The sequence below is a fragment of the Eupeodes corollae genome, chromosome 2 (assembly GCF_945859685.1).
Source record: "Eupeodes corollae chromosome 2, idEupCoro1.1, whole genome shotgun sequence".
NCBI lineage: Eukaryota > Metazoa > Arthropoda > Insecta > Diptera > Syrphidae > Eupeodes > Eupeodes corollae.
The window spans coordinates 103,914,222-103,940,242 of NC_079148.1; the positions used below are offsets into that span (position 1 = coordinate 103,914,222).

General features: G+C 37.1%; 3 protein-coding genes across 3 annotated transcripts in view; 1 reads left to right on the plus strand and 2 right to left on the minus strand.

The window, feature by feature from the left end:
• The first annotated feature begins 846 nt into the window (after positions 1-846).
• Positions 847-1,929, plus strand: LOC129947438 (serine protease 3-like). Its single transcript, XM_056057993.1, has 3 exons — positions 847-1,210; positions 1,274-1,530; positions 1,589-1,929. The coding sequence occupies exons 1-3, from the start codon at positions 969-971 to the stop codon at positions 1,888-1,890; spliced, it is 801 nt and encodes a 266-aa protein (XP_055913968.1). The 5' UTR covers positions 847-968; the 3' UTR covers positions 1,891-1,929.
• Positions 1,930-10,486: 8,557 nt separating this feature from the next.
• On the minus strand, positions 10,487-11,532 carry LOC129946590 (collagenase-like). The gene is made up of 3 exons (XM_056056838.1): positions 11,259-11,532; positions 10,935-11,191; positions 10,487-10,859 (listed from the first exon to the last, which is right to left on the minus strand). Exons 1-3 carry the CDS (start codon positions 11,477-11,479, stop codon positions 10,567-10,569), a joined length of 771 nt encoding a protein of 256 aa, XP_055912813.1. The 5' UTR covers positions 11,480-11,532; the 3' UTR covers positions 10,487-10,566.
• Positions 11,533-23,521: 11,989 nt separating this feature from the next.
• LOC129945518 (neurotactin) overlaps positions 23,522-26,021 on the minus strand; it is a 79,979-nt gene continuing 77,479 nt past the window's right edge. Inside the window, exon 4 of the mRNA XM_056055304.1 lies at positions 23,522-26,016. Within this exon, the coding sequence (XP_055911279.1) occupies positions 24,388-26,016 (1,629 nt within the window). The 3' untranslated portion in view covers positions 23,522-24,387. The remainder of the gene's footprint in view (positions 26,017-26,021) is intronic.

The following is a 26,021-nucleotide window of genomic DNA, read 5'->3' on the forward strand; positions in this document are numbered from 1 at the left end:
AAAATCAAAAATTTAAGAATCAAATACAAACACTGCCAATTTGATATTTCACCATGGCAACAATGAATTTTGACAATTTGAATCTGAAAATGTTCAATCGAATTGAACTGAGTTGAATAGTTTTACACAGACAGAATAAAAATGATAGTCAATTTGACTATAGAAAATATGATAGTGTGTGTGTTGCTTTTATCTAAAAGTTAAAATCAAAAAAAACTTGTAAGTGAATTCCAATGTTTGTATTTTCCTATCAAAATTGTCTTTACTTTTCAAACACTTTCATGAATTTCTCATCAATTAGTGGTGAATTGATATTACCAGTGGTGAATTGATATTAACATTGTTAAATTGATATTAGCAGTGGTGAATTGACATTATTCAAGGGGTTGACGTTTCCGCTTGTAGGCATACCAATATGACAGATTGGTTTCCGGTCTTTACATGGAGTGTCTTTGTTCTGAATATTAATCCAGGAGCACTTCCACTCCAATTCTATCGACAAACTGTCAGTTTTTGATGGCCTCTAGACATTTGCAAAGTAAACGCCATTAAAAGTCGTCATAAGAATTACTCTTATCACTTAAATAATTTAGTTCAATTTTATGACATAACTGATTAAAAATTTTGTCAGACGAAAGAAATTAGTTATGCTGGTGATTCATCAAACAGTCACTACTTTACTTATGTACATCACAATCTAACAAATTTTTGCTGCCAAAGAGCACACAATTCATGAACATCAGGAATAGAATTTGAACTTTAACTAGAAACAATAAAAAAAAAGATTAGACCAATAAAATGAATAGAAGACTTGTATACATTTTATATCAAAATCATGATCAAAATTACTAGATAACATAAATTTGAAAATCCATAATAATTTACTTCCATTTTTGTATATAAATTAAAATCGTAACCTAAGATGCAGGTTATTAGTTTGAAGTAGGTATACGGGAGTAATACCTATTATGAGCGCTTTGTTTTTTGTGTTACTTTTGGTGGTTGCCTCAACCTCCGGTTATGACTTGAGGAACAATACCGCTCCTTATAACCCCGAGGTATATATTACTAATGGACTGACTGCCGAGGATGATCAATTTAATTTTCAAGTGGGGCTAAGTATACGGATGAGCCTTTTGACATTTCAATGGTGTGGAGGATCTTTGATTTCACCCAAATGGATTTTAACCGCTGCTCACTGTACTGATGGGTAAGAACATCTTGACGTAAACTGGGGAACGAACAACATATTTTATATTACCAATTTTTATAGAGCTAAATCGATAACTGCTTATTTGGGAAGCATCAAAAAACGATCGGGAAAAAAAGTTAAGGTTTTAAAAACAATCATTCACAAGGGATGGAATAGAACGGAAGCTGTCAATGACATATCAATTCTACGCATTTTCCGAGTCAAGTTAGGATCTAGCATTAATGTTGTCGACTTGCCTGCGCTATCGAGTTCAAGTATCTATCCGGAATATTTAAACGAGAATGTCATTGCTTCCGGATGGGGTTACATAAATGACGGTAAGGCTTTTCAATAAAAATGCTATTAGCATTGTAATAAATTATTGTTTTAATGCAGAAAGAGAGACTAGTAAAGATCTACAATACGCCCTATTAAAAATAACATCAAATTCAGAGTGTTCGGAACTTTACAGAGATTATACGAGCAGAGATGTCAATTCGAACATTATTTGCGCCAAAGGACCAATAGGAACTTCAACATGCTCAGGAGATTCTGGCGGTCCACTTATTACAGAAACTGATAAAATACTTGTTGGAATTACGTCGTTTGGTGCTAAGAAATGTACTCTTGGATCTCCAACAGCTTTTACTCGAATAACTAGCTACAGATCGTGGATTTTAGACAAAACTGGAATTTAGAACTGATTTTTTTAGCTATACGCTTACATTCATGTAAACATCGGCTTTAAAATTTGACTGCTTATTGTAAAGTATAAGACTACAAAACCTTAGTGGAGCTGTTGGTATTGTTTTTGGATCAATAATACCAGCAATAGCATATTAGCACGCTCAGTCTTAAATTCAAGCTGCTCCCGCGAAGCTCTTTTATTTTTGTGTTCATCTAGAATAAAAATTAATTATTAATAAAATATAATGTATAAACATTTCTTCGAATTACGTACCAATAGATTCCATTATTATTATTTATCAATTTTTCTGAGAATCCAAATTAATCTCTTGCTGTGGTGAATTTTTGTAAGTTCTTATGAGGTATTTTGCAGAAAATTGTTAAATCTCTTAAGAAACCTCACAAAAACCATCACACAAAATTGTGACTTGTGAGTATCACAACCTTAGAATAAGCCCGTTATAATTAGGCAACTAAAAAGTTTCTTTTACAAAATTGTCTGGTCTCCCTACAAGCTGAAGTGTCAGTTTACACGCGTACATAGAAAAAACAATTCGACTGTTAACAGTCAAATATTTCATCTTCAAAAGTCCCATAGCAAGGCAATAAAAATAGCTACAATTTATCTTCATTGAAGACTTGTAGCAACTGTATAATTCACAGTTGCTCTATGCAGCTCAGATTATATGGAATCTCGATTTATTCGAGAAAATATGCGTCAAGACAAGGTGTAATGGTCTGGTCATCTTCTGATGAGCCCAACCATTACATCGGGGCGTAACGCATATATGAACACCTATGCAGGTTTATTTTCATTTTCATGATTTTAAATCATATTTATTTAAATTATACATAGAATGTTAGGATCAATTTACAACACGCTGCAAAAGTTGCGATCAATTTTCCATGAATTTATTAAAAATTCATGACAGTGTTTAAAAAGTATAAAAATGAGATTAACGAGTTTTAAAATGCATACCTGACCTTAAATGGACAAATTTGTGTAACAATTGGTTAATAAGGGAAAATATATTAAATATTATCAAAAATTTGAACGTATCGGATTAAATCGAAAAAGTTTAAATTTGATGTTTCATTTTATGTACACATGTATGTATGTATGTAAAGTTGATTTTACGTTATGTTTCTCTAGGTTTTCTTGATGTTAATAACTTTTGGTGGACTTAAGCCCTTATTCCTCGGAACCGGTTATGTACAAATTGACTTTCTTAGCAATAAAAATAGAGCTTCCAATCGTATTACGAAATGACTGTTCCTCTTCTAGATTGCAAATCCGAATCAACCTTGTTAGGACCTATAAGCCATTTGATGAAACTTGACTTCATAGGATAGGTAGGTAGAAATGGCGATCTCAAGGAAACCTAGCCTGAGATCCAATTAGCGCTGTAGTTTGGATACTAAAAACTCGTTTGACCTGTGATAGAAAGGGAAAGATTTATAGAGAAGATTCATAGCGATTATGTTAGAGCCATTTTGTCGCATCGAGTAAAAAGATTAGGTCGCCAATCTTTGTCTCAGTTAGCCCATCGAGTTCGTGAAAGAATGCTATTCCAAAGTATTTCATTCTAGTGTTTGCTAAAGCAGGACATTTGCAGAGAAAATGGATTATCGTTTCACTTTCTCTTTGATCACTACAACTACGGCAAAAGGTGTCGTAAGAGATACGCAACTTCTCTGCATGAACTCCTATAGGCCAATGTCCGGTACAAACCGTAAAAATCCTGGCTATATCTTGCCTTGGCCTGCATAGGTGGGCCATATCTTCTTAGATATAATGCAGTTGGGTAAATTTCTCCACCTTCGGTTTGATTCAGTTTGGTAGATAGAAACGATTTTTCCCTTCGTAGTACCAAGAGGAATGTTAACCTTTTCCACAAGTGAGCTATGAAGGGCCGATCCTTGCCAAGCTAGCTCGTCAGTCCGTTCATTTCCCACGATACCACTATGATCCGGAACCCAGATCAGGTTGACACCGACGTTAATATTCAGGCTCCCAAACTCATCGCGAAATTGCTGGACCAATTTAGATGAGGATGTGGCCGAGTTAATGGCTTTGACAGCTGCCTGACTGTCTGTAAAGACAGCCGCATTTCGGTTTTGGTTTGGGATTTGTTTAAGTATCTTACATGCCTCCCTTATTGCCAGCAATTCAGCCTGAAAAACACTAGCAAAGTCAGGAAGCCTAAGGGATTTAGCTACATTTAGGGACTCAGATAATATCCCAGAACCAACTCGGCCCCCCATCTTTAAACCCGTGAGTAAAGATGGTTGTGATGAAACCTATCAACACGATGTCATCCTCCCAATCTTCTCTGGATGGGAAAATAACCTTAAAACCCTTACTAAGGCTCAAAGTAGGAGTGCAGTAGTCTAGTGTCTACCGAGATAATATCTGAGGGAATCAATTTCGTGGTGTTGCTGTGACCATAAGGTTTTGACAACCAGCTGTTTCATTCCTTCAGCCTAATACTGCTGCAGGAACCTATGTATTTAATAAAAAGGTCGATTGGTAGAAGATCCAAAATAACTTTTAAGGCATCCGTTGGGCAAGTACGCATGGCCCCTATGGTGCCCACGCAAGCTGTTCTCTGAACCTTCTTTAGCTTATCAATATTATAGGCTTTGCTGAAAGCAGATTATTACTTTCTTTTTAAAAAATCACAAAAATTAAAAATACACTCTTTGATTGCAAAACGGACCAAATTTATGTCCAGCTAAAAACAACGCAAATCAAAAACAATATTCATTTTTCGCAAAACGGTATTTTATATTTCAATAATTTACACATTTTTATTACCAAATAAGGTAGTCATAGTAACAATATAAAAATAAACAGTTACTTGCAAGTAATAAATAATTAAAAGTAGAAAAATATTTGTACTCTTTTCAATGTGCTAAATTCGTGTCCACCACTGTATAATTACTTGGTCTTCTTTACACTAATTTTAATGCATACTTTTAGGTAGATACGTTGTTTTCGTTTATTCAAAATTCTATCCCTATCAACAAAATGCTTATTTCAACTTTATTTCACGGGCTTACTAAGCTATGGAATACGAATTATTCCTTGAATTAAAATTGTCCATTGATATGGACAAAATGATCAGTAAATAACATTTGTTTAATCGCTCCAAATGATCACTAAGTTTCGACAACTTCTGGTTATTATTAACAAAATCAACCAATAAGGCGCCATTTATAGCTATCATTGGTTTTCATAATTGAAAATAAACATTAGAATTTTTTAACAAGTCGTTTCAAGCTATCATTAAAAAATTCTGTCATTGAAAATAATTTCCTGATTGAAATCCACCAACAAATTTTTACTTTAAATTTTTTTCTTTAATTTTGTACCTACTTTTGTTTTCTAATCAAAAGGTAAAGGTACAAGCTCCGGTATTGGCAATTGATATTTTCAAGTATCAAAAGAATTGTGCTGATATACTTTAAAATATTTAAGTACCATGGATTTGTACAAGTACTTGTACTTAACCGTTTAGTGTACAGGTCTGATTTTAACGAGATATAACAGAGATGTTTGAAGTATGCATCAGTCTTTAAAATACTTGTTGATATGGGTGCCTTCACATCCCTACGTGATTTGGTATGAATATAAAATACTTTTTATAATTAGCATCACTAATTAACCTTTGCAAAGGGTTTTTCAATAAGGCCGGGTCCTCTTCCAAATAATTCGAACCGCAGTCAGCGGAAAAACGGCATTGCCTATGGTCATGATCTTTGAGCTCCTGGGTCAGGTGGATCTTCTACGAGTGTAAGCCCAAGCCCCGACGCAAAATTCGCCAAGTTGAAGTCTGCGAAAGGTCGAGTTCTTGTGCACTTTAACGGACCACGGCGATGTTGTCGGCCGATTTTGCGTTCCTTCAACGTACGGGTGTTGACTGATTATTTACTGAACCGGTCGTCTCCAATTTGGCCGCCAAACGTTGAAGAGTCGACTTTGAAGAGCCACCACGTCTACGTCTACCGTAAAATGGGCGCAATGCGCGCAACGTTTGCGTTAACGAACACTCATTTTGATAAAAAGGTTTTATCATTTGAAAATACTGTTCAATCGTGTATCTTGTCATGATGATTTGGCATAAACAACTCAGTACAAAAGAAAATATTTGACAGATGTCATCAAAACAAAATGACCCAAAATCTACCCGAGTCAATTGAAAAACCCTTTATCTTATATTAAGGAAAGGAACAAAGCTTATTATTTTTTTTATTTAAAGAAGTGTCAAATGCGCTTACTTAATACGTTTAGAAACAAATAATAATGTGTAACTGAAGAACTTATAAATTAATAAACAAATATGAATATGGTAGTATTGTGGTAGTAGGGAATCTTTTCATTAATTTTCTTTGTAAGCCTTTAACTTTAAAAGTTAAAAATAGCTTCATTAAATTCAATCTATAATTAAATAACCAATGTAACTTAGTTAATTTACCTACTTAATCAACACAATTTTTTTGTTATCTGTTAAGTCTGCTTTAAAGGCTTTTTTTAAATAATTTTCTGTAGCCTATAAATACTTAAGATTCATAACGAATGACTTAGTCTTAGTTTAAAATTTTATATTAACTTAATCTGTGTCTTAACGTATTTGGTTGCCATTACAATATCCTTATCATGCTTCGATTATTGTTGGTTTCGGAAATGGTTTGTATGACTTTTGTGGTGCAACACTTATCGGGAATGAATGGATAGTAACGGCTGCACATTGTACTAGCGGGTAATTAACTTACATTTTATAAATAAGTCACATAATGTTTACAACATATTTCCTATAGAGCTAAAACAATCGAAGTGCGCCTGGGAAGTGTTAAATTTGATTCACCCTTAAGGGTAACCTGTAGCTATCGAACCCATATCCATCCGAACTATGGCAAGATATGTTAAGATACAAAGTCAATATGGCACCAGCCTCTATGCCATCTTCGAATGGCTATCAGCAATTGTGGACAGGTGCCCGAGTTGTTGCTACAGGATGGGACGGAAATTTTAAGAAGTACACCATTTATGTCAGTTATCGACCCACAAGATTGCGCAAATGTTTATGGATCAAATGCCAAGGACCCTTCAATTATGTGCACAAGTACAGAGAATACTGGAGCTACGTGCTCTGATGATTCTGGAGGACCGTTGGTTTTAGAAAACTGCTCGGTGTTACTATATTTGGAGCTGGTTACTGTGAGGCTGGTCTTCCTGACGGTTTCTCACGAATTACTTTCTATCTTAGTTGAATAAAAGATATTTCAGGAATATCTTGGTAAAACGAAGTACCCCTAATTAAAAACTTTGACCTAAAAATTAAAAAAGGCAAGAAAAGGCATTTATTAAAAAATACTAGGAAAATAAACAAAAATAACTTTAATTATGGTAGCAGTGGACTACCAAGAGTTTTTTAAAGTTCTCAGGTAGCAATCTTCTTCGGTTGCTCCTTAGAAGTAGCTAAATGAATTCTTAACATCAGCTGAAACGAGTGGAGCCCATCTAAATCTTACAACATTATTCAGTTCAATGTTTCATGGAAGTTTGGAATCCACGTCGCCGTTTATTACGGAATGTATCTACTCAATCGTTTTTAGCCCTGTGTTTACATTGAAAACGGCAGTAAACTTCTTCAAGACATCCTCTGCAATGGACCCTTTTGATTTTTTTAAAATTTTCTTCAATGTCTTTCAAAAGAGGCTACACTTTGCCAATTGATGTTCCTTGATGAGAATATTGTTAGCTTAAATTATAAGTTGGTACAGACTCTCAAATATACCTGTTTTTTGTAGGTCTTTGAAAATATGTTGTTTTATGATTGACAAGCTGTGCTTGCAGTTCTTCATCTTAAATAACTTTTTTTTGCAAATGCAACACAGCTTCTATCATTTTCGAGAGCCCTGAGGTTTGGTTGGTTGAGGTGGCAGTTGCAATTCAGGTTAATTACTTACTTACTTAAGGTGGCGCTGCAGTCCGGGGCAGACCTGGGCCTCAACCAACATGCAGCTCCAGCCAGCTCGGTCTCTAGCTAGCTGTCTCCAATTTCGCACGCCAAGTTGGTTGAGGTCTTCACTCACCTGATTGCGCCACATGAGTCGCGGTCTTCCTCTACTGCGCCGTCCCTCGAAGACCTTCTGGGCTGGAGCGTTGAAGTCCATCTGCTCTACATTACCCAATTATCTAAGCAGTTGTTCTTTAATTCTGCTAACTAGGTCAGAAGTTATAGCTGTTCATGGTGACATTTCGTCGAAGACGTTGTTGTTCAATGTTCTTTTTTGATCTCAGCATAAACTTGGTCTTGCCTCCATTGACCAATAAACCTATCTTCTTTGCTTCCGTCACAATGCTCAAAAACGCTCCACTGACATCACGCTTTGATTTTTCAATTATGTCGATATCATCTGCGTATCCGAGTAAGTGTTGACGGTTGAGTTTTGCACAATTCTTTCCAGAACGATGTTGAAGAAGTCGCATGACAGTGCATCGCCTTGTCTAAAACCTTTTTTGACATCAAATGCATCGGTGAGATTTTGTCCGACCTTGATAGATCATCGTGCATTCTCCATCGTCATTCTGCACAAATGGGTAAGTTTGACAGGGATGCCAAAACTAGACATTACTATGTAGAACTCTTCCCTATGGATTCTGTCATACGCGGCTTTAAAATCGATAAAGAGATGGTGGGTATCGATTTGAAGCTCGTGGGTTTTTTCCAAGATCTACGGTAGTGTAAATATTTGGTCGATAGTGGACTTTCCTGGTCTGAAGCCACATTGATAAGGACCTATCAGGTTGTTGTAGAACGGCTTCAGACGTTCACATAATATGGCAGAAAGGATCTTATACGCAATGTTAAGGAGACTGATTCCTCTGTAGTTGGCTCAATTTTGAGGGTCTCATTTTGTATGTATCGGGCAAACTATGCTGAGATTGCACTCATAGGGCATGCTTTCTTCCGACCATATTTTGCAGATAAGTAAGTGCATGCTCCCTACCAAGTCTTCGCCTGCTGCTTTAAATAGTTCGGCAACGATGCCGTCAGCTATAGCAGCTTTGTTTGACTTTAGTTTAGATATAGCTATCTTCACTTCGTCTATGGCGGGTAGGCGAAATTGTTGATCTGCATCGCCTAGGTTGAGTGGTTCTATCTCCCTTACAGCGGAATTCGGTTCGTCATCGCCGTTATATAATATGGAGAAGTGTTCTTTTCATATTCTCAACATAGACTGCAGTTTTACTATGATGTTCTCCTGATCGTCTTTACAGGCTTCGGTTCGTGGCTGGTACCCTTTGGAGGTTTTTTTTCCTTTTGGTAAAATTTACGAACCTCATTCCTGTTGTGACATCTTTCTATCTCCTTGATCGTACGCTTCTCATGCTTTTCTTTCATCTAAGAAGCCGGTGTTCCTCTCTCCTCTTCTGCTCGTAGAGCTCGCGAGCAGCTCTGGTCCTTCTGTGCAGCGCCGTTTTGTATGCCTCTTGTTTCGCTGCGTGCGCTTGCTGGCATTCGTCGTCAAACCAGGGGTTTCCCTGTTGTGGTCGAGTGAAACCTAGCACTTCAGAGGCGGCATCTCTCATGGCTGCAAGGCAATGTTGCCACTGGTTTTCAGTGCTTAATGCAGCAAGCATAAGACTCCTTAAGAGGTTATTAGATTCTCGATCGGAAAAGGACATGGCAGTCTCTTGCGATTGTAGCCATCTAACGTCGAATCTTCTCAAAGTACTTCTTTGTTTTGGCTTGGATCGCGATATCCGTAGCCGTACCTTGCCTACAACTTTGGCGAGGATTGTCGTGATACGCTCGCTCATATTGTTTAAACTCAAGACTTTTTGCTTGAGTCTAGTTCCAACAACAAATCCACACCCAAATAGACGCTAGTCTTTGTTCTCGGTAGCAGTCGCCTTAGTATACATAACAGTCTTTTAGTTTACGTTTGCCCAGTCCATCCCATCGCACTTCTTGGATGGCGGTAATATCTGCCTTGCAGTAGTTTAGGGTTTCCACTAATTGTTCGGCTGCACTTGGTCTGTTAGGGGACCGAGATGGACTCACTTTTTTCAAGTTCCACACAAAAGCGTCAACTTTTGAGTAGTGACTGCGTATGCTTTCACAAACTGTGTTTACACCGTGAACGAGTTACGTAAACCATTTTCGATTACAACGTTTCCAGAGTTTTGCCACTCTTCTTCATATACAGTGCAGTGTCTGTTACAAAAAACAAAACCTTTTCTCTCTTAAGCTCATCGGGCCACAACAATCGCATTAAATTTTCAAAAAACTGTGTTTTAAACTAAAGATTCTCAACGGTATGGGAAAATGTTTCCATTGCTTTAAATGCTAAACCAATAACAAAATTTAATAAAAAAGTAAGAAAGGCAGAAAAGGCAATTATGATATAAGAAGGCATAATAAAATACATATATTTGCAATCACCAGGGCTCTAAACATGTTTGTCAAAAGTCGGTTTCATCTTCCGTTAACCCAAAAATAGGAAAAGTTAGTAAAATCCTATCCCTGAATGAAGTTCCTCATTATTTTGAGGCTTGCACACACTTTCTAAATGTTTAAAAATGTTATTTTCGAATTTCAATTTATATCAGTTTATTTACATTACCAATTGCATTTTCAATTTCACTTTTTTATTTCAAAATTTGTTCATCATGTCTAAACACCAGTTTGCTCCAAGATCCATGATCTGTAGCTGCTGATGCGAGTGAAAGCCTCTGGCAAACCAAGAGTGCAACCCATAGCAGCTCCAAAGGAAGTTAGACCAATAAGTGTGTTAGTTGATTCGGTAACAAGTGGGCCACCTGAATCTCCTGAGCATGTAGATGTTCCAACTGGTCCTTGGGCACAAATGTTTGAAGATTTAATAGCATAACCATAATAACGAAGGCACACGGAGTTCGGAACGATTTGCATTTCGGCGTACTGCAGATCCTCACTAGAATCTCCTTCTGTATATTTTCAAAATTTGATAAAAAAAAAGCTAAATGAAATATCTGATAATAATAAAAGAAGAGAAAACTTACCGTCGTTGATCATGCCCCAACCGGAAGCAATGACCTTCTCGTTCAAGTATTTGTTGGTAAAGAAGCTATTGGATACAGCAGGCAATTTGACGGTGTTAATTGTTGGCCCTAAAGTGACAGGTTCAATGCGCAAAAGGGAAATGTCGTTGGCAACAGTGGTTTCATTCCATCCACTGTGGATGATTGTTTCTAAGACCTTAACCATTACTCCCGATCGCTGATGGGTGCTTCCCAAATAAGCCTTAATGGATTTAGCCCTGTATAAAAGATATTAATATCAATATAAGATTTTTGTGTCCTTAGAAGATAAAAATTAATTCTTACCCATCAGTGCAGTGAGCAGCGGTTACTATCCATTCGGGAGAGATCAAGGATCCTCCACACCATTGGCCAGTCAAAAGGCTCATCCTCATTTCCAAACCAACTTGGAAGTTAAATTGTCCTGTTTTGGCTGTAAGGCCATTGGTGATGCGAGGTCTGGGATTAGCAGCTCCTGCAGACGATAGGGCAACAGCCAAAAGTACTACGAAAATGAAACCTTTCATATTGGTTTAGTCAACTGTTTTTGCGTAGACAACTTAAACTGACGACTTCTGAGGCCCACCATTTGGTTTATATACCAAAAATCGAAGCAAATATTGATTAACTACATATTACTTAATAAAGAAGGTACACAGTACATATTTGGAAAAACCGTTTTGATTAGACAATATCAATCATTGATTCTCCATATCGTTTCTTAAATTTGTGTTCTTAAACTGATAATTTGATCTTGATTTATTCTTTAAACAATTAATTTGATTTTTTGTGTATGGGACTCAAAGCTCGGAATGAGTCCACATTTTTACGTAATCTTGTTCTTACGTTAGTTTTTCTTTTTTTTTTAAATTATTTAATTTTTGTTTTTGAAGTACCACTTGAAATCAACGCTTTATCTTTGTAGTTTTATGAACTTAAAGACTTGAATATTAGAATAATCGGTAGAGAACTGGAACAACTAGAAGATAAGCGATGATCCAATGTTTAATGGTCATTTTTTAACATTAACTGAACTATATCCCTACGTTAGAGATAAAGTTCGTAAATCCTTTTTTGAAAAGCCCGCGTTTAGCTTAGCATGACAAAGTAGGAAAACTGTAATAAGTTTTTTGAAAGTATACAAATAGTGTTAGCTTATAATTAGAACTTTGTTGTATAACCATTGTTTTTTATGATGCTCAGCATCTAAATACAAGGCATCGAGTCCACTAAAACCTGACACCTCTCGACTGGTATTGCGTTCCAACTATTTTTTTTTTCGAATTCTTGGGTTTTGCTTTAGGAAGTGCGTTCTTAACATCCCGCCACAAATTTTCAATGGGGTTAAGGTCAGAGGATTAAGCGGGCCACTCCATAAGTTTCAGTTTCAGTTTATTTATTTATAACAGTAAGATAATAGATATCTTATAAATTAGTCTTAACGAATAACTTCTTCTGCGAAAACTATGATTTTGCCTTTTTTGACTTATGCTTTGGGTCATAGCTTTGTTGGTATACCCAAACCAACGGCATTTTCTCTTCAGCATAGTGTAACATAACATCGAGAATTTTTACATACTCGGTTGCATCCCTTACACCCCCATGGGATAAATAGGCCCGACCCCGTAATATGAAAAGCAAGCCCATATCATAACTTTGCCTCCACCATGCTTCACTGTTTTAATAGTGTACCGTGGATCGTATGCTGCATTTTAGGGTCTTCTCACATATTCTCGACGAGCATTGGACCCAAAAAGGACGACTTTGCTTTCATCGTTCCACAGAACATTCCTCCATTTCACTTTTGCCCAATCTCTATGCGCTTTAACAAACTCCATTCTCTTTGCCACATGCCTTTTCGTCAAGAATGATACCTTGCGTGAACTTCTGGCTGGTAACTTCGCTTATAAAAGACGTCTTCGTAATGTTACAGCGCTAACAGACAGTTGAAGTCCATTTCTTGTTTTCCTAGAGCCTATGGAAGGGTTCTGTTTTGCTAACTGAACAATTTTTCTTTCAGTTCTTTCAGTAGCCAACCTTTTTGGGCATCGCGTTTTCGTTTTATTTTGCCATTTTAAGACGTTACGGACTATTTTTGCTGAGCAGCCTACGATGTCTTGAATATTTTGGTAGGTTTTTTCCTCCAAACGCAGTTTTCGAATAAATTTACGAATTTCTTCCGTGCAGTATCTTGACCGTCCCATTGTTTATTTTTGAGCTAATATTTATTAATTTTTTATATGGTAGTAAGTTACAAATACTTAGAACTTTATATAGTAAAATATTCAGCTAACGAAAAATAAAAAAAAATGAATTTTAACACTTTTTAACTACAAAATCAAAAACACTGCTATTTTTATGAATACTCTATATCCAGAGAGTTTGAAATAATAGGTGTTTACTGGGAAAAGTAGGGTATACCTTCAAAGTCTCTAATATGAAAACGAAAGAACATTAGATGCAAGTAACATGGTAATTTTTTTGTAAGAATTTCCGTTCTCTAAATAATTGACAACCTAATAAAATGTGAGCACAACGATAACTCAAAAAATAACACTTCATTAATATTCGTTTTTTTTTACATACTAATATTAATTTTTTAATTAACCTTTCTTACCATTGCTTCACATATTTTGTTGGATACCCTTGATTGGATAAAACTCCATCCAGTCGCTTGGGCATATTTTTGTATAATTTTTTGAACTTATTCAATTCCTATTTTGATCCATTCTTCATGAAGCCGTCTTAAGAGTCTTAAGGGCACTTACAAACGAAACAGGGTTTTCGCGAACTGGGCGGTCCAATTCATCCCACAAGTTTTCGATTGGGTTAAGGTCTGGTCTGATTGTGGAGGTATTTGATCATTTTTGGACAGTTATACAGTCGTTCTCCTGGTAAAATTTTAAATTCCTTAAAACGCCCATTTTCCCAGTACTATGCTTTAAACTTTCTTTTAGAATCCTCAAATAGTATTCCTTACTTAAAAATATCGTCGATGAATACTAAATTTCCCATGCCTTTTGCCGAAATGCACCCCCAAACCATGATTAGCCCGCCTATATGCTTCACTGTTGGCTTTTTATTTAAGCTCTTCATTTGGCTTGTGCCCCACCATAACTCTCCAATCCTATTCAAAGATGTTGTACTTACTCACGTCAGCAAATATTACATCATCCCACCAAGTTGCATCCTTATTTTTGTGTTCCCTCACGAATTTTTCTGTTGTGCATATTGATAAATAACTTTTTTCGGGCAACACGACCTTTGTATCCGGTTCGACGTACCGTTGATGCAGATACCTTCTTTTTGCATTTCATTAAAACTTCTTGCACAATTTTCGGTGCACATAAACGAGGATTTGCTTTAATTTGTCTTTCTATAAACCGTTCTCCTTTCGTTGTCACCCTTTTTGGTTGACCCATCTGCTTCTTTGGAACAATATCACCAACAGTTTTTGGCTTCATGTCTAAAATATCAGCACTTTTTTGTATGTTTCACCTTTATTATGGTGAAAATAACAAGGTTTCTTTTTTCAAGGCTTGTATTTTTTCTCTTGCGCCCCATGATTAACTTTTAAAATAAAACCAAACGATCTTACAATAAATTGTTTTACAAATGTATGAAAACGTCTAGTCAACACTTAATTCTAACGATACTCTTAAACCTGTTAACAAAAAACCGAATATAATGAAGCGGTTACATGTGTCCTTTTTGCGTTGTTCATCGTATATCTTAATGCAGTTAAGTGATTGAACTATTTATAAAATAACCAAAAAATTAACCTAAATTCTACTCGCCTCGCCATATGCATTAGGAATGATGTTGCTTATCAGCTCTTACCACAATATGGCCTTTGCACCAATTCCTTTTTTAATTATATGTGGTTTAAATTCTCCGTAAATAAGCAAATCATTCACTACTGCTTCCTTTATCGAAGCCCAGATTTAGACAGAGTATCAACTTCTCGTGAATTTGATGCTTTGTCCGATTCCATCCAAAGAATTGTTTCGTCCTATCCTCGCACTGAAATCGTTGTTACGGGTGATTTCAATGTACACAATTCTTCATGGCTTCAACATTCAGGCCAGACAACACCCGATGGAGTGTGTGCAGAAATCTTCGCTGAATTGAACCACCTAACTCAGCTAGTCAACGAGCCCACCCGAATATCGGACGTTGAAGGTCGAGCAGACCTTTTTTGAACATTGCGACGGAAGCGAAGAAGATGGGTTTAGTGGTCAATGAGGCAAAACCAAGTATATGCTATCATCAAAAAAAGATATTGAACAGGGACGTCTTGGACAAAACGTCACCATGGACAGCTATAGCTTTGAGGCAGTTTAGGACTTTGTTTACCGAGGCAGTGCTGTAAACACAGACAACGACACCAGCGATGAAATCAAACGAAGAATAACTCTTGCAAATCGCTGCGTCTTTGGACTTAGAAGGCAATTGAGAAGTAAAGTCATCTCTCAAGCATCGTAAGTAAAGTGAAATCCTTTCCATCTAGTATTAAAAAAAAAGCTTCTACAAAATTTGCCAGGCTCAAGCTTCTTTATCATTTGAACAATAACGCAATCAAATATGTATTAGAAGAGATCGATCCTCACCTTCCAAGTTTCAATTTCATACCAAATGTATTGCAATTAGCTGCAACACTCCGGTTTCTTGCCGATCGTGATTGTTACCAAAGAGGAACCGGAGAGGACTTCCTTGTTTTTATTGCACAACCAACCTTGTCAAACAAAGCTGCTGGAGCTGACGGCATCACCGCCGAACTATTCAAAGCAGCAGGCGATGACTTGGTAGGGAGCATGCACCAACTCATCTGCAAAATTTGGTCGGAAGAAAGCATGCCCGATGAGTGGAATCCCAGCATAGTGTGCCCGATACATAAGAAAGGAGACCCTCTAAACTGCGCCAACTACAGAGGCATCAGTCTCCTTAACATTGCGTATAAGATCCTCTCTGCCGTATTATGTGAACGTCTGAAGCCATTCGTCAACAACCTGATTGATCCTTATCAGTGTGGCTTCAGACCAGGAAAGTCCACTATCGACCAAATATTCACACTACGGCAGATCTTGGAAAAAACCCAGGAGCTTCAAATCGATACCCACCATCTCTTTATCGATTTTAAAGCCGCGTATGACAGCATCTGTAGGGAAGAGCTCTACCGAGCAATGTCTAGTTTTGGCATCCCTGTCAAACTTATCCGTTTGTGCAGAATGACGATGGAGAATGCACGCTGCTCTATCAAGGTCGGAAAAGATTTTACCGATGCATTTGATGTCAAAAAAGGTTTTAGACAAGGCGATGCACTGTCATGCGACTTCTTCAACATCGTTCTGGAAAGAATTGTGCAAAACTCAACCGTAAACACTAGAGGCACAATCTTCCAAAGATCCATCCAATTACTCGGATACGCAGATGATATTGACATAATTGGAAGATCAAAGCGTGATGTTAGTGGAGCGTTTTTGAGCATTGCGACGGAAGCGAAGAAGATGGGTTTAGTGGTCAATGAGGGCAAGACCAAGTATATACTGTCATCAAAAAAGGACACTGAACGACGACGTCTTGGACAAAACGTCACCATGGACAGCTATAACTTTGAGGTAGTTAAGGACTTTGTCTACCTAGGCACCGCTATTAATGCAGACAACGACACCAGCGCTGAAATCAAACGAAGAATAAGTCTCGCTAATCGCTGCTTCTTTGGACTTAGAAGGCAATTGAGAAGTAAAGTCCTCTCTCGAGCATGTAAAATCACCATCTATAAGACACTCATCATCCCGGTTCTCATTTATGGCGCTGAGGCCTGGACCCTGTCAAAGAAAGATGAGAGCGTCTTAGGATGCTTCGAGAGAAAAATTCTTCGGGCGATTTTTGGTCCCGTACGCATAGATGGAGAATGGAGGAGAAGATATAACGACGAGCTGTACGGGCTGTACAGCGACACTGACCTAGTTAGCAAAATCAAAGTCCAACGGCTTAGATGGCTAGGTCATGTAGAGCGGATGGACATCAACGCTCCAGCCCGGAAGGTCTTCGAATCCAATCCCGAGGGACGGCGCAGTAGAGGAAGACCGCGACTCAGGTGGCGCACCCAGGTGGGAGAGGACCTCAACCAACTTGGCGTGCGAAACTGGAGACAGCTAGCTAGGGACCGAGCTGGCTGGAGACGCTTGTTGGTTGAGGCCCAGGTCCGCCCGGACTGTACCGCCACCTTAAGTAAGTAAGTAAGCTTAACATACTGTATCAATAGATTTGTATGACACCAAGTCTCCTGGTAACAAATGTTGTATCTTGAGATCTAATTCGTTGACATGCACATTTTTTGCTGCTAAAATTGCTCTTTCTACTAGCCACTCATGATTTATATATTGTCTTTGTACATTGGGAGGTATCTGGTCAATGAGAGCATCTTGTGAATCAATAATCTTGAAGAAATCGACCGGTAATTTTTTGCATCGAGTTTCCCATCTGTACAGCTTTCCGATGCATTTGAATTGCGACAGGGAGTAAGACAGGGTGGTGTATTGTCACCGATTCTGTTTTTGCTTGCTATTGATGATGTTATGACTGCTACGGTGGGTGAACACGAGAGACTGGGTATCCAATGGCTCCTGAAGGAAACACTAAGCTGTTTGGACTATGCTGACGACATACCAAAATGGTGAGGTGGCTGGCTTAAGGATTCATACTAGTAAGACTAAGTTAATGCACACCAGCCGAAACCAACAACAACAGGTTATTGTGAGACAAGTGGCAGTAGAAGAGGTCACCTAGGTTCAACTATCTAGGAAGCTAATTGGCACTCGATGGTGGAACGGATTTGGATGTCACCAATAGAATAAATAAAGCCAGTAGTGCATTCGGAATGCTTTCCAAAGTGTGGAATTCCAGGAAAATAGCGCTACGTACCAAGTTAAAGTTATTGATGGATTGGCCATACATTGAGGAAGCCGGACGACAACATAGCAAAGCAGCGATTTCAATGGAATCAAGGTAAAAGGCGTCCTGGAAGACCAAGAGAAACATAGAGATCATCTGTCATGAAGGAAGCTCAGTTGGAGATGTGGTCCCAGCTGAGGGACCACATGGATTCGAGGACTTTCCTGGCCGGAGTATTTGTTTCCATGTACTCTACGTGACCTAGCGCTGGTATTGTTTTCTGCGTTTACAGCGGAGCCTAGGTAGGCGAAGTCCTTGACTACCTCAAAGTTACGTCTGTCGATGGTGACATTTTGACCAAGACGTTGGTGTTGTATGTCCTTTCATGTACTTTGTTTTGGCCTCATTAAGCGTTAAACCCATTTTTGCCGCCACCTCTGCCTCAATAATCACAAAAGCCCCATTGACATCAGGCTAAGTTCTTCCAATCATGTCGACGTCATCAGCATATGCTAGTAATTGGACAGACTTTTGAAAGATAGTGCCTCTAGTGTTGACGTTTGAGCTCTGCACTATTCTTTCAAGCACGATGCTAAAAAATCACATGACATGACAGCTGAGGTATCGTGCTAGGAGAGATGGAAGGAACTGGTTGCCGCCCTATGCTTTAGGAGGAGTTAAAGTGCTGCTACTAGCAGCCGGAAACGAAAAAGAAGAAGTTTCCCATCCAGTTATTTTGAGAATGCTTCAGCGGATGGATTTTGAAGCATTCGAACGGAAAGTGTTTGTCTGAAATCACCTGAAAGGAGTAACAGAGTTCCGCCAAATCGTCTGTCATTGTTTTGCATATCTTTCAATGTCCTGTTCAACTCCTCAAGCGAATGTTTGTGTGCATTCATCCCATATGATCATTTTACAATGTTTCAGCACTGTGGCCATGGATGCTTGTTTTTTTTTATATTGCACACCACGTCTGGTTATTTTGAATATTAAGTGGCAGTTTAAATACTGAATGAGCTGTTCTGCCTCCATCCAATAAAGTTGCCGCAATTCCAGAAGATGCAACAGCCAATGCGATACCATTATTTGATCGTATTTTAGCAAGAATTAGCGAAATAAGGAATGTTTTGCCAGTTCCCCTTGGTGCATCCAAAAAAAGAATCCACTTTGTCCTGCCGAAACTGCGAGCATGTTGTGGTCACAAATGATTCCTTGTGGGAGATTGCGAGCATCAACCACTGCCATTTCTACAATATTGTATTGTAGTTCCCTAATCAATTCAGTGTCTATTAAATCAGATGCAGCGTCACTGAATACTATCGTAAGATCGTTGCACCGTGTACGATGTTGATGCAATAAAACAATATCACTTAGGAATAAAAAAAAATAGATACAAACCTATTCACAGATCTACCGAATGTATATGCAAAATTTCATTAAAATTGGTTAAGCTGTTTCGAAGGAGTATGGCAACTAACACTGTGACTGTGAGAAGTTTATATAATATTAGAAGATATCGTTTTTGAGTATAGGTACTTCATTTAAATTTTGGAGATAAGGATAACTTAACCATCCACAAAGTGCTATGTCTCTACCTATTCTCTAAAAAAATGTTTTTAATACTTCAATTGCATCGATTTTTGTTCCACAATAAAACAACTTAGCCGCCAAAATGACTATGTCAACGATTTTATAACGCCTTTTTTTTCATTATTATTATTGCCATTATTTTTTCATTAAACTGTAGCTATTCATTTCTAGCCCGTATCGTCTGACGAAAGATTGTTTAACAAAAGTAATAACAATAATTAATTTTTCATATCAGAGGAAAATGTGAATGAAAATAAGATAAGTAGCTTATGTTAAACAAAATAAACAACTGTTTTTTTATTAAAAAAGGGTAAAACACACTTAGTAAATGTTCACAAGAACAGATAACTTATCTATAATTAAATTAGTTATTTAACTAAGTCAGTACACAGATTATAGTGAAATAGCGATCATATCAATTTTATACGAATGCTTTAGAAAGGGTAAAATGTCATAAATAATAAGTCTGTCAGGTTAATAAACAATAAACAAATAATAAATATTAATACAAATAACATAGTAAAAGGAAAAGAAATAAATATATTATTTTTAGTTTTTGCTTAAAGGACAATTAGCATCAACTTTGCGATTTAAGCTCTTTTGTAAGATATGTATGATTGGATTAGACATAACTTCAATCGGCAATTGGTTAGAGCATTCTTTTTTTAAAATCTACATAAAATTAAAATAAATCTATTTTCTGTTTCAAATAAAATTGCACAAAAAAATCCTAACACCTCGTTTAACCAGGGGCAAGAGCTTTATAACTTTTCTGATGCGCTGATGGAACGACTATTAACCTCTTGCGAATTTCCTGCTTTTTTTAATCAATAATAAATTTCTATAAAACTGGAATGTGAGGATGAAAACAAAAGTGTCCCTGATTAATTGGCGGAAAAAAGGGACGATCATCAAACTGTCAAAAAAGGGATTGCGACAACTGGAGAAGGGCTGTGTTCTTCCTGCAATGGCTAAGATAATGGCGAAAATATTTTAGTAACGAACCAAGGATCATCTGGTTTTAACTCTTCTACAAGAGAAGCATATCGCCATTATTAAAGCTACCTACAAAGGCGTAACTTGCAAATTTTTATAGAATTGACAAACATCTGAAGACTTCGAAATCATTAGTGCAGTTCGACAGGGGTGTTTGCAATCGCCTTTTGTTTTCCTATAATATATATTTTCCTATATATATATAAGTAAGAAAGAAAACGAATGATTCCCAGATGAACATAGAAAACCGAACTTCAACTCCTCGTCCTTCAAAAATTCCACATAAACGCATAACTTGTGACGTCGTCGCTTTGGAACAAGATATTGAAATCTATATATTATTTCTATCTATAAATGTTTTTACTTGCAGTAACGGTGGTAGTTCTAATGGATTTGAATGATCTCTTACACTTCGCCTAATTGATCTTTGTTAAATGTGTTGTTCTTGTTGTATTTCATCGGTTAATAATAAAAAGGATATTCTTTGCATTTTTAATTAAGGATTATGTCTAGGACGAAAACAAACAGTTTTTTTTCACTCAGAACCGACTGTAAAATCTTTCCAAAACTATGTTCTAAAATTAAATTATTATTTTCAAGTTGGCAAAATGTATTCCCAAAAAAAAAGAAATTCCGTAGGGAATTCCCGATAGTAGAAAGGAACTTGTTCCCGGGAAGCGAAAAATTCCTAGGGAAATACGATGCTTTCCTTTTAAAACCATCTTGAATTCGCAGACTGTAATTGCTTGCTTTCAAACAACATCATGGATTTCCTCTAGATGTAAAGCCAAGCGAAGAAAGCCGTGCTAAGGCTCAACAACTGAACAGCAAAGATCCTCAACATTTGTGGAAACTTTTCCCAAGTTTACGTTGCAGGGCAGCAGGTTGAAGAGGTGGAAAGCTGTCTCGAAGAAGTTGGTGGTACAGCTGATCAAATTGTCGAAGAGTAACGTATACAGTAAGAGGACCTAGCCCCGACTTCTCTGCTCTAACGTCTAAGAGTTCGTACATGGTAAATAAAGCGACTCTGTCACACATCCAGCCATATTCTTAAATTCATCGGGAGGAATTTTTCTTGAATTTTCACTAATCACTTCATTCGAAGGAAATCTGTCTATGTCAGTAATACTGTGCAGCATTCTTCTATTCACGTGAACGTATTAGTAGGGGAGCCCAAGAGGGGAATTTGAGATTTACTAAAGCGCGGCAGATTAATATACAGGTACCTAGTACCCAATTGAATATCTCCACCAAGTATATGTGGCCGCGTGTAAAGGATAAGGGATCAGAAATTTAATCATCTGAAATTCTGTAGCGCGTCAGATTAAGGTAGCGTAAGTTAGTTATATTCCACTAATCTGACAATTTTCTGTTGACGATAAAAAGCAGGGTTACAAACTTGTAAAAAAAACCGTCTCTTGACTATCTCGAGCGTGGCTAACTTTTTTTTTATTTGGAAGGCAATAACTCAACGTTCACATATAATATTATAATCTGACGATTTCCGTAAGCCGAAGGAAAAATAATCGATAAAGTTTAATGCGTGCAGGTACATGATTCCCGCATTTCTATTCCTCTCACTCTATCTATGACTCTCTCACTCTGTTCCCACTGTGGGTTCTGTTGCCATGACAGCTGATCGTGCAGTTGTTTTTTCGTTGACAACGTATTTGTAACGCCTGCGATTTTGATGTTTATTATGTGAATTAAAATTTTAAAAAAAGTTACTATGAGTTGCATTAATGTAAAGTGTGTGCTTTGTGGTGAAAAAATTCTTGCCATTGTCAGATTAGGCGAATCCCTCCAGATAATCGTCAGATTATGAGACGGCACGTTTAGGGTATATAAATAAACCATATATATCTTAATCTGACACACTCGAGTATTTCAAAATGGCGATTCTTTTTTGCAATTTCTAATAATAGCCACGAGTTTGGGTCACATCCAAATCGTCAGAGAGCCTTCTTTTAGGGTCACTTAACATCCCCTTTGAAAATCTGACACGCTCGATAATTTTTTTTCCGTTTTCAACCCTTACGCACGACCACCGCCATCATGGAAACAATCACATTAGCATACGTATATTTTCAAAAATACGTAGGACATGGATGCTATTAATATCTGACGCGCTCGAGTATGTCCATGCAACTGTTTTTTTGCCCCACCGATGAGAGTGTATATATGATATGACATTTTTTTATTCTTATCATCTAAGCTTCGCAATCCAATAGGTCTCTTTGACGCTCGAGTAAATCCGATTTAGCACCTTGGGCTACCCTACTGTATTTATTCTACACAATTCAGGTCCGCATATGAAATGTAGCGGATTTTTCATTTGATATCTAGTTTGGTCTCTGTTTGAGGATTCTCTTAGTCCTCTGCTTACAATTGCAATAAAAAGTCCAATATTACCCATTCCCAAAAATCACACAAATTAAACAATTAATTGTGATTAGGTGCATTGATTAAACTTCTTTTTTGGATGAATCAAAACAATTTATCAAAAATTCTCAAAGTTTTCACATGAACAGCTGTTTATGTGAGTGTCAAATTGGTTTGGGATAATTTCACCCGATTGATAGCAGAATATACGAACCACATGAATAGCAGAATAGGGCTGATAAACTTCAATTATTCGTGAATAGTAGTCTCCGTAAGATCCTTAAGTGTTTCTTGACGAATGTGATCCCCAACCAAAAAACCTTATCGGAGAATGGTCAAATTTATATTAACATCATTATTCGCAAGAGAAACTGGTAGAGGATTGGTCACACCTATCTCGAGACATTCAATGGAGTCGGTGAGTGGGATCGTTTTATTCAAGATGGCAGAAGATTTGGAGGCCGAAGAAAAATTTGCACAGAACAGTCGATAAGTATCTCAAAAGCATGAACAAATTTAAGAAGAGCTCAAACTACATTTCAGGAAGCAGAAAATGATGACCTGGACAAGTAATTGATGTAAAAAGGTAAGTAAGGTAAAAACACATTTTTGTTTTCTTATTTTTTTTTTTTATTAAATCTTTAAATATTCAATATAATATTATCCACCATTTATTTTATTTTATATTTTATTTTTTCTTGGAATTTTTCATTTCATATTATTTTAATTTATTAAAGATAATATTATACATACATAAAAATTACTTTTATTGTTGTCATGTATATCGTAAATTGTTCATTTTCATGCCTGTCTCTTTTTGTATTTATTTTGAAAAATGCAATATGGTTATTATTAAAATTAAATGTTGTTTGATATTGTTTAACAAGAATGTATTCTTTTGTTTTATGGAATACACAAAAATTTAAAGACATTTGACATTAGATTTTAAATGAAAAAATGCGTTTTATTTTCACGTTGTTTTTGATGTTTTTTTATTAACAAAAAAAAACAAATCTTATTAAAATATTAAATATTTATATTAATTTTTTTTTAACGAAGCCAGTCTCAAATTTCATTAAAGTTATAAAAGTTTTTGCCTCCGTTATACACATATATCATTTTCTTTTTAATTAAAAAAAAAGATTAATTTGTTTTTATTTAATTTTTAACTAATAATATTTTGTTTAAACATTTCACTGTTTTGTTTTTTTTTTTTATTATTATTTTAATTTTTTTATACACTTTAGTCAACCATTTATTATTTTTAAAAATTTTAAATAGAACGACAATTTTTTTATACCACGTATATAAAAAAAACTAAGATCTAAGAAACTATAAAAGTAAAAAACCTTAATTAAATATAAATACATAAAAAGTTTAAATACAGTTTCAAAATGCTAATATTTAGTATAAAATATTTTGTTTTCTTTTTTTGTGTCCGTACGATTTTTTTTGGATTTTATATATTTTTTTTTAATATTTAATAACTTTAAAAATTATTTTTTTAAAGAGAGCCTAATGAGAGCGGGATAGAAGAGAGTTGAGGAAGAGAACATTATTGAGAAAATGTCTAATCGATTCGCGCATACCGCGGCACTATGTCGTGGCTGATCCAGAAATTGCAATTAGGGTAGTCCTCCTGTGAGAGGGGGTCCTGTCCCATATTCAACACTCGCTTTCCTTGATTATATTGCGGGATCTCACCATGTGAGACATAATAATAGAAAAGCTGTTGCATGGATGAGACATACCTTCGCTGTTCAACTGTATGTGGCTCATAGCGTCCTAAGATCGCTTGAACATCGACATCAACCTTTGCCAGGCCATCAGGACCCTCTCCTTGTGTGGCAACATAGAATGGTACGGTGGGCTGGAGTCGGGCATTCGTCAATAGAGGACAAATTGTTCTGATGTCCGAGATCATTGCAACAAGACCTTGATAGGTGGCATTGTATCGTTTAATAGCTTCGTCAGTAAGATTAAGGGCCCCGATTTTGGTGTTTTCGATGAAATTGCGAACTTCTTCCTCTGTCCAGTTCGAGTGACGCATGCGGAGCTTTTCGGTGTGACTCTCATGTGCTGTTGTTCCCATGACAAGTTTTGGTTTTCCGGAAATTTGTTCCTTCCAAATGTCAGCTGGATGTTGCTGGAGAATGTTTCCGTCAAGAACAAGCCACTCATGACGGGCGGTGGTGTTTTCATCCTTGCCAGGCAGATCAGCGGGGAAGTGCAACCAGGTATCTGGAGTAGCTTGCCATATTTCATTTACGGTAGCATTTTGAAGACATTTGATCTCAGTGCATTGAATTTGATTTAAGAAATCCTGATTGCGTCGTTCGGATTCCATAAGACCACGACCCGGCATTACCGCCGAACCAGATGTTACCCAGGCGCGAGTGTACAAATTCTTTACTTTACGAGACGTAACTAACGCTGATACCATCGTTGCTCCAGCTCGATGTCCGAACAGTGTCACAGACTTTGGATCGCCTCCAAAGTGAGCAATGTTCAGTTTAATCCAATTTAGAGCAGCAACAATATCAGTAAGGGCATAATTTCCCGACGTCCTTGGGTATGCATCTTTAGTGAGCACATCCAGAGCTAGGAAACCAAATACACCCATTCGGAAGTTTGGTCGAACAAAGATGACATCATGTGAGCGGGCATACCTTGCAGATGGTCTAAGAATTCCTGGTGAACCACCAGTGAATGAATCAGCACCAATGAGCACAACAACTGGCAGAGGATTGTCATAGCGAATGTGAGGCGTGATAACATCCAATGTCAAACAGTCTTCTACACCAACGATTGTTGAATTGCTGAGCATTTGGGAGCAAACTTCTGTGGCATTGTGGGCTTTTAATGTTCCATTCCAGCAATCGTCGATACCCTCGATAAGCTGGGCCGGTTTAAATCGGTTCTCGCCTATCGGTGGCAGTGCGTAGGGAATACCTCGGAAAGCGAATGCTCCGTCTTCTTTCAAGCCCTCAACCATGCCACATCCTGTGACAGCGTCGATATAACGGCCCTCTCTCAGAGGTGGAGATGATTGTGAGTCACTGGATAATACATAGCCTATGACGGCGAGCATAACCACTATGAGCAGGATTCCCAGTGTTATAAGAGCATCATCTACAGAGCAACGATATGACCGAATACGATCGAAGCATGAGATTACTTCTTCTTCCTCTTCGGATTTCTGGA